Source organism: Numenius arquata, chromosome 9, assembly GCF_964106895.1.
Source record: "Numenius arquata chromosome 9, bNumArq3.hap1.1, whole genome shotgun sequence".
Taxonomy (NCBI): domain Eukaryota; kingdom Metazoa; phylum Chordata; class Aves; order Charadriiformes; family Scolopacidae; genus Numenius; species Numenius arquata.
This window is the reverse complement of record NC_133584.1, coordinates 30393425-30407617: the sequence shown is the minus strand read 5'-3', so window position 1 is coordinate 30407617 and position 14193 is coordinate 30393425. Positions and strand designations below refer to the sequence as shown.

Sequence of the window (14193 nt, the reverse complement as noted above, 5' to 3'; positions counted from 1 at the left end):
TGTTTTTTAGTGCGTTTTGTTCATCCTATTGTAAATCATAGTTCTTGGTGGTATTTCAGTTGTTTTATTCTCTATTTAGTGAAATACTCAGCTATCCTGCTTCAGCTATTGGATCAAAAGATAGGAAAAGGTCCTTATAGTCATGGATGATGCTGTTTTCATGGGTGATTAATGTGTATTCTTACAGTGTACCACCTTTCTGAATACCATTGATTCTTCAAAACAGGGACAGTAGCTTTAAAGCATCTTCATCAAAACATTTCTGACTTCTTTGTTGTCTGAAACTTGCAACCTTTAATGATCTGAAAATGATGTTTTCATAATTTATTGCAGTCAAAAGAGAAATTAAGGGACAGGTTGGAACACAGATTTTTTTCAAATTACTCTTCAAAAATCTTCACCAAAAATTGCTATTATTCTAGGCTTTAGGAACCTCAGCACTTTTCTGGAATATTAAAGTGAATTGCAAAGCTTTAACTATTTTGTTTTTTTAATATTTCTGCTCTGGAAAACAGTTTTACATAAATCTTGAAATTAACATAGAGCCCATCTTTATTATCAATAAGGCATTTTTCCAGGCTGCCATCAGAGCGAGGAGTTGAGAAGGAGCCAAACTGGTGCAGGGTCAGTTCAAGTATCCTCTGCTGTGTTCCTGGGACTGCTGAGAAAATGTACTGTGCTGAGGTTGGGCGTGTGAATCTCACTGACTTTGCTTTAGCACAGGTCATGCCACTGAAAGGTTTGGACCGTGTTCTCTATTCCTCAGGGCTTCAGGAGGCATTTTAGTATGGACACACCGATGGACCCAAACTGCTACACCCTCTGAAAAGTTGTAGTACTAAGCCTGCAACTGCCTGCCTAAGTCTGCACATGCCTCCTCTTGGAAGATATTGGGCTGGGGTTTGAAAGCATTGGGAGACCCAAGCTACTTCACCTATTTGGGCACATTTGCTGGCATGTTCTGTAGCATTGTTACTGTCTGGGATTTTCCACTACCCAGGGTACCTTCATTCTCTCATTACATAAGATAATGGAGACTTGATTATATTCAGATCTTATTTAAAGAGTGTTTTAAGGATATTTGGGATAATTGAATGTGATAGGTGAGTAACAAGTTCTTGATGTGGAGTGATGTGGAGTCCCAGGCAGATACAATAGAACAGATTAGGTTTATGGGCTGGTTGTTGTGTGTGTGAGAGCTAAGCAGTGTTTATGGTACAGCTGAGAAATAGTTGGAAGTGACTTGGGTTTGTTTTGTTTGTGATTTTTTTTTTAAGTGGAAAAAGAAGCATTGCAACACAAATTTATTAATGAGTTGAAGTGGATGGAAGATGAGGTTTGGAGTGACGAGGCTCGATGCTTTTTTTTTGTTTTTTTAATCTCTTAAAATTTGCTGTCAAATGAGTAATGTCTATCTTAGAAAGCATTTCCTTATTTTATATATTAAAAATGTAATTCCTTTGTGAATGAAGTACCCCGTTTCAGTATCATAGCTCTTCATTTGCAGATATATCCTTAATATATACAGCATTTAAAGATGAATGGTAGTCAATAATTTGGGTAAACACTGCGTAGCACGTTGTTTTTCTTACTTAAATATCTTGATGCAGTTAAATAATTGTTCCAAACATCTAGCCACAATATTTTGAATTAATGTTTACATATTTGCCCTGAGCTGAAGTCCCACAGGATTTTATTACTCAGATTAACAGGTGAACATTTTATGTTATAAACAGCTTAAAGTATAAACCTGATGAAAATCAAAGCCACCTGTCTCAAACAATACACTCTCCCCATTAGCCCAAATTAAAATATATCGAGCAGGTAAAGGGCTTACTGAATAAAAGGTAAATAATCTGCTTTTGATTAATTGCTAGCTAGTAATAGTAGGAAAAGGAAAGATGTGCTAACAGCCTTTTGGTTTCAGAAATTACATTCTAAGCACGAACAAATCTATTGATTGCTTTCTTTGGCGCCCAGCTTGCAACAGTCACTTAATAGCATCTTTAGTGCAAACGAGTCTTACTGCATTAAGTAATAGAAGTATCACATTGCACCTTTTTTCTGTTCGATGCACAGTTTTTATTTTGCCTTTTATTTTACCTTGTTACAGTCTTAATTCAATGAAAAGCCTTAGTTAAATTTATGCTCTGTAGAGCTGTCGTGTAGTTCTGAACATGGACTGAGAATGATGCATATTTTGGATATTTTGAAGTCTAGTAAAGCGACCCAGTTTGGTAGAAGGTTAGGGTGAGATGAAGGAAAATACCTGGCATGTCTCTAAACTACTGAAACAAAATATTTAATATAAACCATACCAACGATACTGCATTCTTTTCTTAATAGCTGAAGTAACAAGTAGTATGCTCTGTGATGACAAGTTAGTCATTTGGATCGTGGAAGCTGCAGCTTGTAGTGTTAGAGTGTCGGGCTCTTGAGAAATGTTTGCAGTGCATCCAGAAATGACACTCTGAAACTGAGGCTGGTGGAAAGTATCTCCTTGCTGAGGCTTTTATACATTATCATGTGTCATGTGTCCTCAGTATAGGTGGAATGAGTAACTAATTGAATGATGGAAGTCACATCTGACCCAGAGAGAAAGCATACATCAGTGTACTAGATTGCATTCTCCTGGGTTAATGTTGAGAGCACTCTCTTAATCTCCTCAGTCCCTTACACTCTTGGAGAAGATGACCGTTAATTTTATGTTTTTTTTTTTTTAATCCAATACAAAATGAATTCATTTACTGTTTATTAATCAGTTAAGAGGTATATATGGAATCATATTTGACCTAAAAAAATATATATATAATTATTAGTTTTCAATTGGTGGTTTTATTTTATTTTTAAAAGGTAAGGATCATTTTGCTGTCATCTTTTATCTCTAGCAATATCACTCATTCATTAAGCACCTGCTGTCATAAAGTATTATTTGACATGCAGGTTTGACCAGGCTAAAATTGACCTTTAAATTTGTGGAAAGATTAAATTAAGAATTTTTCATTGGTTGATTTTTAGGCTAATACACAGTTGCGTCAGTTGCTAGCAAAGTGCTGCATGGTCAGCTGGTCAGCTATAGTTGAAGTGTCAGAAGCTAAAATCAGAACACAATAGTTTGCATTTGGATAGTGGGGATGATGAAAATGAGCCATAATACTGAGTGGGCATACACCGTGAGTGGAATATGAAGGGTAAATTGCATACTCATAAGGGCTTCTGCCTAAAAAGATGTCTCCCTGCTCTCTACTTGTGAATGTTCTTGCTCCCTCCTTTCATTGGTGTTAGAGTTTGTGGGGCTGTAGGTCACATCAGCTCACTGAGGAGCTGAAGCTAACCCCTTTAGACAAAAATAAATGATCTGAAATGGGATGAGATGGAGAGAATGCGTCATCCAAGTGTATTTAGGAGTGCTTGTGTCATGTAAAGACTTCCATAAAATCAGTATGGGTGACAATTAGGGATTTCATAGATGAAAATCAAAGTTGGAAACAGTATGGAGCTGAATAGGATTAAAAACTGTTTAAAGGTATGGGCAGAGACCCAGAAAACAAAGACTTTTGTGTTGTGGGTTTTTTTAAATTTTGGACTTCAAGCCTGCAGTTCCTGCCTTTGATAGCATAAAGGCAATAATACTATGTTTTAGCACTGCAAGTACTGTCATATTTTGCCTAGTGTAACCATTTATTTGCACTTTTTAATATCTGGTGCAAGCAATATAGAGACTGCCTGGTAAGCAGTGTGTTTTCTGGGGATCCTGGTGTGGGGGCATGTTGCAGTTTCACAAATAGCTCCTTCGGCATCAGAACTGACTATAGCAGTCCTGTAGATGTGCTACATGGTAGATCCTTCTGAGATGGTTGTAGTGTAACCAACAATCCTGATTTTTCATTCATGTCAGTTCTCCAGCATAGTTTACCAAGTAGCTCTGCAAATATTTGCCTCAACACTGTGGGGCATGGAAAGACTAGCTCTGTGTTGAGTCTTCCTTCTTTTATTAACGTGTTTGCCTGCTGCTGGTTAATGATTAAGGAAAGAAACCCAACATGATGCAGAGTCAAAATAAGATGGTTTTAAGCTTTGTAGACTTCCTTGCCCTGTTCCTCCTTCCCACTCTCCGTTCCTGCCTTTGTCATTGTACCTATCTGTATATGGTAGCTGAGATGTACTGTACCACGTGTTGCAAATCACTGTCTTTTGCTTTAGCTTTTACCAGATTCGTGCATCTATGAAAATTCCTCCAAGAATTCCACACAAATTAGAAGCTAGCTTGTTACATGCAACTGGTAAGTGCAAAAACTTTTAGTAAGTGAAGCCTTGCTAATTAATGGCATGTGGTTTTTTTTCCTACATTGTTAAAACTAATATAAAAGTGGTTTTAATTTTGTTATTAACACCATAAAAATATAAGATGTTTCATGGTGACCTGCTGAAAAACTGGCTTGTTCTTAGCAATGAGACTTAAAAGTTGATTACAGAATTTGGGTCACTGTTTTTCCTCTGTTAATCCCCTTTGCTGGTAGCAAAACATGGTGATTCCTTTATAGTAGTGTCTTCTTTTTTTTAACACTGATCTGCTCAGTCTTCTCCATGATTCAGACTAAGATCACAGAATCACAGAATCACCTAGGTTGGAAGGGACCCTTTAAGATCATCTAGTCCAACCAATGAAAAAAAAAAAAAAAACAACAAAAAAAAAAACAAAACACACACACAACACACCACACACAACCCACACACACACCACCACACCACCCAACACTAATCCATATCCCTGAGCACCATGTCAACTCCTCTCTTGAATACCTCCAGGGATGGTGCCTCAACCATCTCCCTGGGCAGCCCATTCCAATGCCTGATAACCCTTTCAGTAAAGAAATATTTCCTAATATCTAACCTGAACTTCCCCTGGCGTAACTTGAGGCCATTACCCCTTGTCCTATCATCTGTAACTTGGGAGAAGAGACCGACCCCCGCCTCTCTACAGCCTCCTTTCAGGTAGTTGTAGAGAGCGATAAGGTCTCCCCTCAGTCTCCTCTTCCCCAGACTGAACAACCCCAGCTCCCTCAGCCTCTCCTCGTAAGACTTGTGCTCCAGACCCCTCACCAGCTTTGTTGCCCTTCTCTGGACCTGCTCCAGCAGCTCAATGTCTTTCCTGTGGTAGGGGGCCCAAAGCTGGACGCAGTACTCGAGGTGGGGTCTCACCAGTGCCGAGTACAGGGGGACGATCACCTCTCGGGTCCTACTCACCACACTGTTCTTGATACAGGCCAGGATGCTGTTGGCCTTTTTGGCCACCTGGGCACACTGCTGGCTCATGTTCAGCCGACAGTCGACCAACACCCCCAGGTCCTTTTCTGCCAGGCAGCTCTCCAGCCACTCTGCCCCAAGCCTGTAGCGCTGCCTGGGGTTGTTGTGACCCAAGTGCAGGACCCGGCACTTGGCCTTATTGAACCTCATCCCGTTGGTCTCAGCCCATCCATCCAGCCTGTCTAGATCCCTCTGCAAAGCCTCTCTACCCTCCAGCAGATCAACACTCCCACCCAACTTGGTGTCATCTGCAAATTTGCTGAGGGTGCATTCGATCCCCTCGTCCAGATCATTGATAAAGATGTTGAAGAGAACCGGCCCCAGTACCGAGCCCTGTGGGACACTGCTCGTGACCGGTCACCAACTGGACTTCACTCCATTCACCACCACTCTCTGGGCCCAGCCTCCAGCCAGTTTTTAACCCAGCGGAGAGTATACCCATCTAAGCCATGAGCTTAGATGACCAAGGGCAGACCTCATTTAAGTAGATACCTCAAAGTGGTGAAGAACTTCAGATACAGACTCTTACATAGATTGCTAAGCCCATTTTTTTCTGAAAAGAAGACTCTGAAAGGATCCAGTCTTGCTGTTTTCAAACTTGCTCTCTTGCTCTATGGTGGCAAAGTTGAAAATTGATTTAATCTCTTGAACAGAATTACCCACTCCCTCATCTTTTTTTCTTTTTTTTTTTTTTTTTTTTTTTTTTTAAACCTGGTACTCACTTTTGGCTTCTTTGTTCAGGCAAACTGAACCTGGAGAAACCTGTTAGTGCTCTCCTAATTCTGTGAAGCCCACACCTCAGCATGCTGTTAAATGTGAAAAGCAAAAAAATGAATTAAGTTTTCAAATGTCGGGTGGAATTCTCGGAATTGTGAGGAAGAAAAACCTACTCCAGTCTGAGAAAATGTGATATGAGATTACTGAAACCTGAATTTTTCAGGCTATTTTAAAAGTAACTCTTGTGTAGAGCAACAATGTAGCTACTGAATTTTAGTCATGCTTCCTGAATATTTCTTGGATTTGTGTGAAATAAATAAGTCTTATGAACCAAGATTACTCCACTTTAAAGGCAAAGTTTAGTGTGGTTTAGGGAATTTAGCTCTGCTAAACTGATCCTTTAGTAAGCAATACTTTTTTAATAGTGTCACTTAATATCACTGAAAATAAAGGTTTTCTATTTCATGGTCTATTTTAGAATGGTCTTCAGTTACTTTTTCAGAAACCTGCAATCTTCTAAGTAAGTTGTGACATACATGTTAGCTCCTGTGTCTCTCATTATTAGGCATAAAGGATGTAAACATTAAGACTACAATTTGAACTGAGTTTAGATCAGCAGTGCTATCAAAAAAAAAAAAATCAACCCATGATTCCCCCTGGCTGCTCCTTCTCACCTTCTTCTTGTGCTGTGCTGTGTTGACATGAGTCTGGCTTGGCCTGGGAACTCAACTGGAGAACTCACACAGCTGATAAGCAGCTGTTTCACAAAAAAACCAAAGCCCTCCAAACCCCAAAACAGGGGTCCTTTTTTAGATCAATTTCAGTGTGGTTTATCAGGTAGTTATTGATAATGTTTGTGCTACAACAAAGTGGAAAGAAGGGTACAAACTGGTCAATGGAAGGGTGTTAGGTTGTCCTTCTTGTGGATATGATCATGCTTTAGCTGTAGCCTTGTGAAGGTCTCCTGGCATTATTGTAATTTGAGGGGAGATGTATTCATGCTCTAGAAAGTTAAAGGAAAAACTTATGTAATCCTAGCCTGTATGAGGTTGTTTCAGATTTGAGGCTGTTCTGAATTCTTCCTTCTATAAGAAACTTATGGCTGGTTTCAGGAAAAAAAAAAAAGCGAAAAAAAAGCAAGTTCGGAATGAGTATCCATTATTATGATGCAAGAATAAATTAATTCCCCACTATTTTTTTTGCTCCGTAGCTGAGGTGGCCTTTTGTGTGTGTAGAAGCCTAATAATAGTCTTGGACAGTCAGTGCATAGTTGACTTAAAAAATAGTAGTTCTGCATTGTTGACTTCACATTCGTGAGACTTTGCTCCCCACGTAGATGTGGCTCAGGCTGTCCCTGGCGTCAGCTTTTCCTCTTCGGCCCCTCTCTCTCACTTCTGAGAGTGCCATTTCAAGTCACACTGAAGTCTGCAGGACTGAGGGCTGTAACTCAGCGCTGGATGCTGCATAGGAAGTGGGACCTCAGCCACGTGTCTCCGTTACTTCTTTTGTGTCAGGCTGGAGTGGGAGATCCCTTTTGATGATGCTGTGCTGTTATAGCAGATTATGTGTCATGTGAAACCATAGCCACTCTGCCCTTACCTGTGACAGATGACACAGATGGATATAAGCTGAAAGCGGCATTATGTATAGGGGAATTACTCTTTAATGATTCAGCCTTTGTTAGCATTTTGTCCAGGACACCTAAATTGATGATATGTACGAAAGCACTTCAGCAAAACCCAGTGTCAGGTTGTTTCTATTTTCTGAAGGGAAATTGAACTAAAAGGTTATGAAGAAGATAGAGTGGGAATGTTTGCCAGATGCAGTGCTTTTCTATCAGAGGCCTCTAGACCCCAAATCTGTAAAGCACAAACTTCGCAGGTTTCTTTTTCTTTTACAGATTCCTTTGAAGTAATTTATTAAGAAGAATCAAAAGAATTTGAAAAAACGTTTTGCACCTCTGTTTACACAATTTCTGAGACTTTGTGTTCTTGAAGAGGTTAATGTTATTGAGCCTGCTTGTAGAGGAATGATAAGAAAGTGTCAGTATTTCTGTTACTTCTGTTATTCCGAGTTCCATCTTCTTTTATGTGTTGTTTCATGGGATAGGGCCCATCATGATATTTCCCATGTGATAACCCCTTGCTGTTATGCTAAGTACTTCCTCAATAAGTGTTTTAAACCATTCCCATTCTCATTTCTTCTACAAGTCTTTTAACTTTTTTTGGCAAAGGATTCCCCAACCATTTATCGCACTTTTCTGAACTCTCTTTGATGAGCCGCAGTCAGTTTCAGTCTCTTGGACTGAAAGCAGAAGTGCCATATTGAATGAGAAATACAAGGTTCAGGTGATACACTTGGAACTGCTCTGACCAGGGTAGTTTGCAAAGATCTGGAAGGAGAGAACAAACCAGCTCTGTTCTTCATTAATTCAGTGGAGTGGTATATGTCATTTAACCTCTTTGCCTCATCTGTAGGTAATCAAGAATTTTCAGTATGTTTAAACCTTGCAAATCAACGTGAATGCTGGATGAAACAAGACAGGTTTCAAGGATTTTTGTTAGAGTTCTTAATGCCTGGAATGTCTTACTCCAATTTGGAGCAAAGCAAAAATTCTTCAGTCCAGAACCTACATTAAAAGCAAGTTATATTAAAAATATTGATACAGTATTTCTTTGAAACAAAATGCACTTCTTCAAACTCCAGCAGTTGCCGACTGAGATGGAAACTGGTGATGTTGATGTTACTGTTTTAATAGTGCTCATGAAACTGATAAGAATGATAGTTCCGCTTATGAGGTACTCTGGGGTTTCCAGATTCTAGGCCAATTAATACTTGTTTCTCTTTTCAGGTGCAGATCTTGCCTTTCCTGCTTCAGTCCATGATAATATAGTTTGCAGTAAAACATTTCAGATTCTTTACAAAAATGAGGAAGTTTCTGTGAATGACGTGATGATTTTCAAAATAAAAATGCTGTTAGATGAGAGGAAGGTAATCTGCCATTCTATATTCAGATAATTAAGTGTTCATTATGTACAATTTGGATTAGTGGAAATAAGGGACCTGAAAAGATTTCATGCTTCTAAAATTTCTTTTTAGATTGAGGAATCTCTTAATGAAATGAATTTTCTGCTAACATTAGATCTACACTTCACGGATACAGACTGTTCGTAAGTTTAAATATAGAAGATTTTATTGAAGCAACAATATATTTTAACTTCTTAAACTGATTAAATCTGTACTGTGTATAGACGAAGTGCATTCATATTAGGCATATATGAGGCTTAAAAAGAAATCCAATGTGGAAGTCTGTTAAGATTTCGTAACTAGTTTGTCTCATTCTGATTTTTTTTTCATATTTTTTTTTTTCCTGTGGGAGGTGTCATTGCATTCCAAAGTATAGACCTATGCTAAATGGCTATCTGCGTCAGTTATTAATAACTTGCACTTTAAATATGATCATTTTAATTGTTTATTGTTTTGTTTTAATTTCTTTTTAGACCAGATGACCTGAGCACACTACAGCCAATTAGTAGCCGAACTTTAAAGTTGCACTTTAACTTACACCGGGGCCTTCATCATTACGTCAATGTTATGTTTGATTACTTCCACCTCTCTGTCATATCGGTTATAGTCCATGCTTCTTTGGTTGCTCTGCATCAGCCATTGATAAGGTAATCTCTTGTTACTAAATGCAAATAAATATTGAGATGGAAATGTTATGAAAATAGAATACTTAGGAAGGAGTTGAATTTATGGCCAGCATAGTTTTCTTTATGATGATTTTGGAACTCAGGCCCAGATGGCTGAGAAACTTTTTCAAAGTTAGTTTTCAAAGTTAGCTGGAACAAATTTTGTGTTTTTTGTTAGAAACAAGAGTATGTAGTGTAGAAGAGAGATAATACCTAAAACCACAGAAGAGGAATCTTTAAATATCTGTATTTATACATGTATAAATATTTATATGTATAAATATATATTTTCTTAATCGGGAAGATCTGCTGCTCACTCTAGATAGTGACTGAAACTGGTGCTATTAATACAAATAGGGTGTCTTCTGTTAGCTATCTTCACAGTTTCAGTTACTAGTGTAACTGAAATGGTGTCTGCAAGTGATGTGTTTACCATTTTCTAAAGTAAATGGAACTGGAGAATTTTATTTTCTATTTAAAAAAGCTTTTGCCTAATTTTTACTGAAGCTTTTTTATTTCGTTGACCTGTGTCACTGTTTGCAACCTCTGTTTCTCTTGCTTCTCTTTCTCAAAAGTAAGTGTGAAGAAGGGCCATACGGAAAGTCACACATATGAAGTGTTCTTTACACAGCTTTTTTCTTTAGCATATTTATCTTTCCCTTCTTTCCTGGTCTTCAAATAACTCCATGCTACTTCACCCAGGTTTCTTCATATTCAAATTCAGACCATGCCATAAATGTCCAAATCTTTAGCATAAGGTATTCCCACTGCTTGTCCTTGTCTTCACATCATGGAAAGCTATGTCTCTGTGTACGTTAGACAGCTGTTCTGTGCAGCAGGACTGTGCTGGTTTGGAAGATTCAACCGGCTTTTTATCCCGTCCAAGTTGGATTGTTTTGGTGATGTGTTTAGGTGTGCGTCGTGCATATCTGAAAGCATGACGCAGCATTATTTGGGAGAGGAAAAAATAGTGAGGAGGTGGGAATTATCTTAAGCTAGTATTGTTGTTGAGGACCTCATCTGAAAAATAAAGCACTTAAAGTAGCAGCATGCATGTAAAGGGTAAATTGTCACACCATACCACAAGTGAAATTGAAGCATTTTCCCTGTGTTCATCCTGTAGCTGTAGCATCAAACTTCGCTTTATTGTGACAAAATGAAAAACAGATTTTGTAACTAATTTTGTCAGAAATGTATTTGTCCCTTAAAAAGTTCCAGAAAATCTGATATTTTAAATACAATTTTTCCTCTGTTTGTGGCTTTTCAAGTAGTGATACTGTAATGCTATTTCATTTTAAACCTCAGCTTGATACATATAGCCTGTGTAAAGATGAAACAAAACAGCAACTTACATGCTGTTTCAGTTATCTTCAGAGTAGAATGTTAGTGGTGTCCATAAAATTATTTTAAGGATCCCGGTTGTCCTTTAAATCACACTGGGGAGAGGAGGAGACCTTCAAATTGACAGTGTTTTATTTCAGCGGGGCTATCCCATATTGTAATATTTAGCAAACATTTTATAATTGCCGTATCCATATCGCTTGCTTTTGTGGAGCACCTCTTTCTGAAACACTTAACTCCCCTTTGTCCTTTGGGCTTTCCTGGGTGACAGTTTGCTTCTCTGGGTCACACTCACATGATTGTCACCCCTTCTTTCCTAGGGGGTCACTTTCTGAGTGGTTCCTTTTCAGAATAGCATCCAGGTTCTCCTTCTCTTGGGAACAACCAGTATTAACAATTTACTTGAAGGAGAGGAGATAATTCCACATGGTAACAGCCCTGGAGTCATAGAATCACAGAATGGTTAGAGTTGGAAGGGACCTTAAAGATCATCGAGTTCCAACCCCCTGCCATGGGCAGGGACACCTCCCACCAGACCAGGTTGCTCAAAGTCCCATCCAGCCTGGCCTTAAACACTTCCAGGGATGGGGCATCCACAGCTTCCCTGGGCAACCTGTTCCAGTGCCTCACCACCCTCACAGTAAAGAATTTCTTTCTAGTATCTAATCTAAATCTCCCCTCTTTCAGTTTAAAATTGTTACCCCTTGTCCTGTCACTACATTTCCTGACAAAGAGTCCCTCTCCATCTCTCCTGTAACCCCCTTCAGATACTGGAAGGCCGCTCTAAGGTCTCCCTGGAGCCTTCTCTTCTCCAGGCTGAACAACCCCAGCTCTCTCAGCCTGTCTTCAGAGGGGAGGTGCTCCAGCCCCTCTGATCATCTTCGTGGCCCTCCGCTGGACCCGTTCCAACAGGTCCATGTCCTTCCTGTGCTGAGGACTTCCAAAGCTGGACACAGTACTCCAGGTGAGGTCTCACGAGAGCAGAATAGAGGGGCCGAATCACCTCCCTTGCTCTGCTGGCCACATTTCTCTTGATGCAGCCCAGGATGTGGTTGGCTTTCTGGGCTGCCAGTGCACATTGCCGGCTCATGTTGAGCTTCTCATCCACCAGCACCCCCAAGACCTTCTCCTCAGGGCTGCTTTCCAGCCATTCTCTGCCCAACCTGTATTTGTGCCTGGAACTGCCATGACCCAGCTGCAGGACCTTGCACTTGGCTTGGTTGAACTTCATGAGCCCACCTCTTGAGCCTGTCCAGGTCCCTCTGGATGGTATCCCTTCCCTCCAGTGTGTCGACCGTGCCACACAGCTTGGTGTCGTGGGCAAGCTTGCTGAGGGTGCGCTCAATCCCGCTGTCCGTGGCTCCGACAAAGATGTTGAACAGCACTGGTCCCAGTACTGACCCCTGTGGAACACCACTCATCACTGGCTTCCACTTGGACATTGAGCTGTTCACTGCAACCCTTTGAGTGCAGCCATCCAGCCAGTTCCTGATCCACTGTGTGGTCCATCCGTCAAATCCATGACTTGACAATTTTGAGAGTCCTGTACAATCTACTCTTTTTATTAACCTGTCATTAATTATTTCTTCCCATTATCTAAAAGTCCTCACTTTCTGCTTTCATTCATCTTCAGTGGTTTTTCCTAGTTCTTTGACCTCACAAGGCTACTGTTGCAGCATGCTCTGTTCTCCCAGGGGTTTGGGATGGGCTTTCTTCTTCAGTAGGTAGAGGTCAGGGATCCCTTAGGAAAACAGCAATGGTAGTTTGTGTGACAACTTTCCAACTGCCTGCTGCTGCTTCATTTTTAGGGCATAAAGTTCCCACAGCAAAGTTATGGAAAATGAATGCTTTTCATTTACAGTTCAAAATTTATCTATATGGCTTAAACTTTCAGGAATATTATGAAAATTAATTGAAGTTTGCATTGGTAATAATAAGGAAGAGCTTGCACCTTCTCCTGGCAAAGAGTCTGCTGAGCTTCACGGTGTGAGAGATGGCAATAGAACAGTTGAGGGTAATAATTTCTTAAATTTCTTCAACTAGCTGGAGACGTGCTTTAGAAGAGAAGGCCTTTAGAAGCCGTGCTCCCCTGGCGCAGCACCGGAGACTTAACTGAGGCATCTGTGCCATCCTGAGGGGTTTTAAAACAGCCACCCACCATGCTAGGAACTTCAGGATCTTAATGAGAGCTCTTGTTTCTACTGCTTTTCCAGAAAAATCGAGAATTTGTTTTAACTGTGATAGTTTTGTGACACATAGTATGTTCAAATTATCAGTTCATTTGCGCGTTTTGCAGCTTTCCTCGCCCAGTGAAGAATACATGGTTGAACAGGAATGCACCAGCACAGAACAGGGACTCTGTGATTCCTTCTCTCGAAAGCGTGGTCTTTGGCAATAACTACACAAAACAGTTATCAGCAGATGTAAGAATATTTATTGATTTAAGATTTTATTTGTACTTAGTTGGATGGTGTGAATTTTATCTTTTCTGCAGAAATATTACTTGATAAAGTGGTGTGCCATGTGATATAAGATATGAGAAAAATTGCTCCAAAAGGTTATATCACGTGCTTCAGGAACACACAGATGGAAGCCTTACTGTATTAAGTGTTTAACCTTCTTTTCTAATATATTGCAATCCATTGAAAATTGCAAAAATATGGATGAGGTTTGTGAAAAGAAGCAATTTGCTTATCTGTCTTTTTTAGTTATTCTATTAGCACTTCATTTATTGTACAAAATAAATGTGCCTCACCTTTTTTCCTTTTTCTTTTTTTTTTAGGGTTGCAGTTTTGTTGTTTCAGAGTCTTTCCTCAGCCATGCCTATAATTTCCACTATACGCTTTGTGCCAGTTTGCTGCTTGCTTTCAAAGGATTACATAGCTATTTCATTATGATAACAAAGGAGCTTCCCTCTTCTCACCAAATTGAATTGGGTATGTTGAATTTAATGAAATGCATCGCTTTCCTGTCAACGTTTATTAAAAATACTCCTCTTCTAGACTAAATTGGCATTGATTTAATACATCTTGTATATCTAAAGTCTTTTTGCTTGAACTGAGCTGGCATTAATAACTCAAGAAAAAAAATAACAAAGAAACAAGTACTGTCACATTACTAATAACATGAGATAACA

General features: G+C 39.6%; 1 protein-coding gene across 7 annotated transcripts in view; it reads left to right on the top strand.

The window, feature by feature from the left end:
• FAM135A (family with sequence similarity 135 member A) overlaps nt 1-14193 on the top strand; it is a 98796-nt gene that overhangs the window by 41131 nt on the left and 43472 nt on the right. For 6 of the 7 annotated variants that reach the window (XM_074154160.1, XM_074154161.1, XM_074154167.1 and 3 more), the window contains 6 exons: nt 4204-4283; nt 8876-9015; nt 9124-9194; nt 9525-9698; nt 13354-13480; nt 13840-13993. In XM_074154160.1, the coding sequence (XP_074010261.1) occupies nt 4204-4283; nt 8876-9015; nt 9124-9194; nt 9525-9698; nt 13354-13480; nt 13840-13993 (746 nt within the window). The remainder of the gene's footprint in view (nt 1-4203; nt 4284-8875; nt 9016-9123; nt 9195-9524; nt 9699-13353; nt 13481-13839; nt 13994-14193) is intronic. The other variant, XM_074154165.1, reaches the window with a different exon arrangement.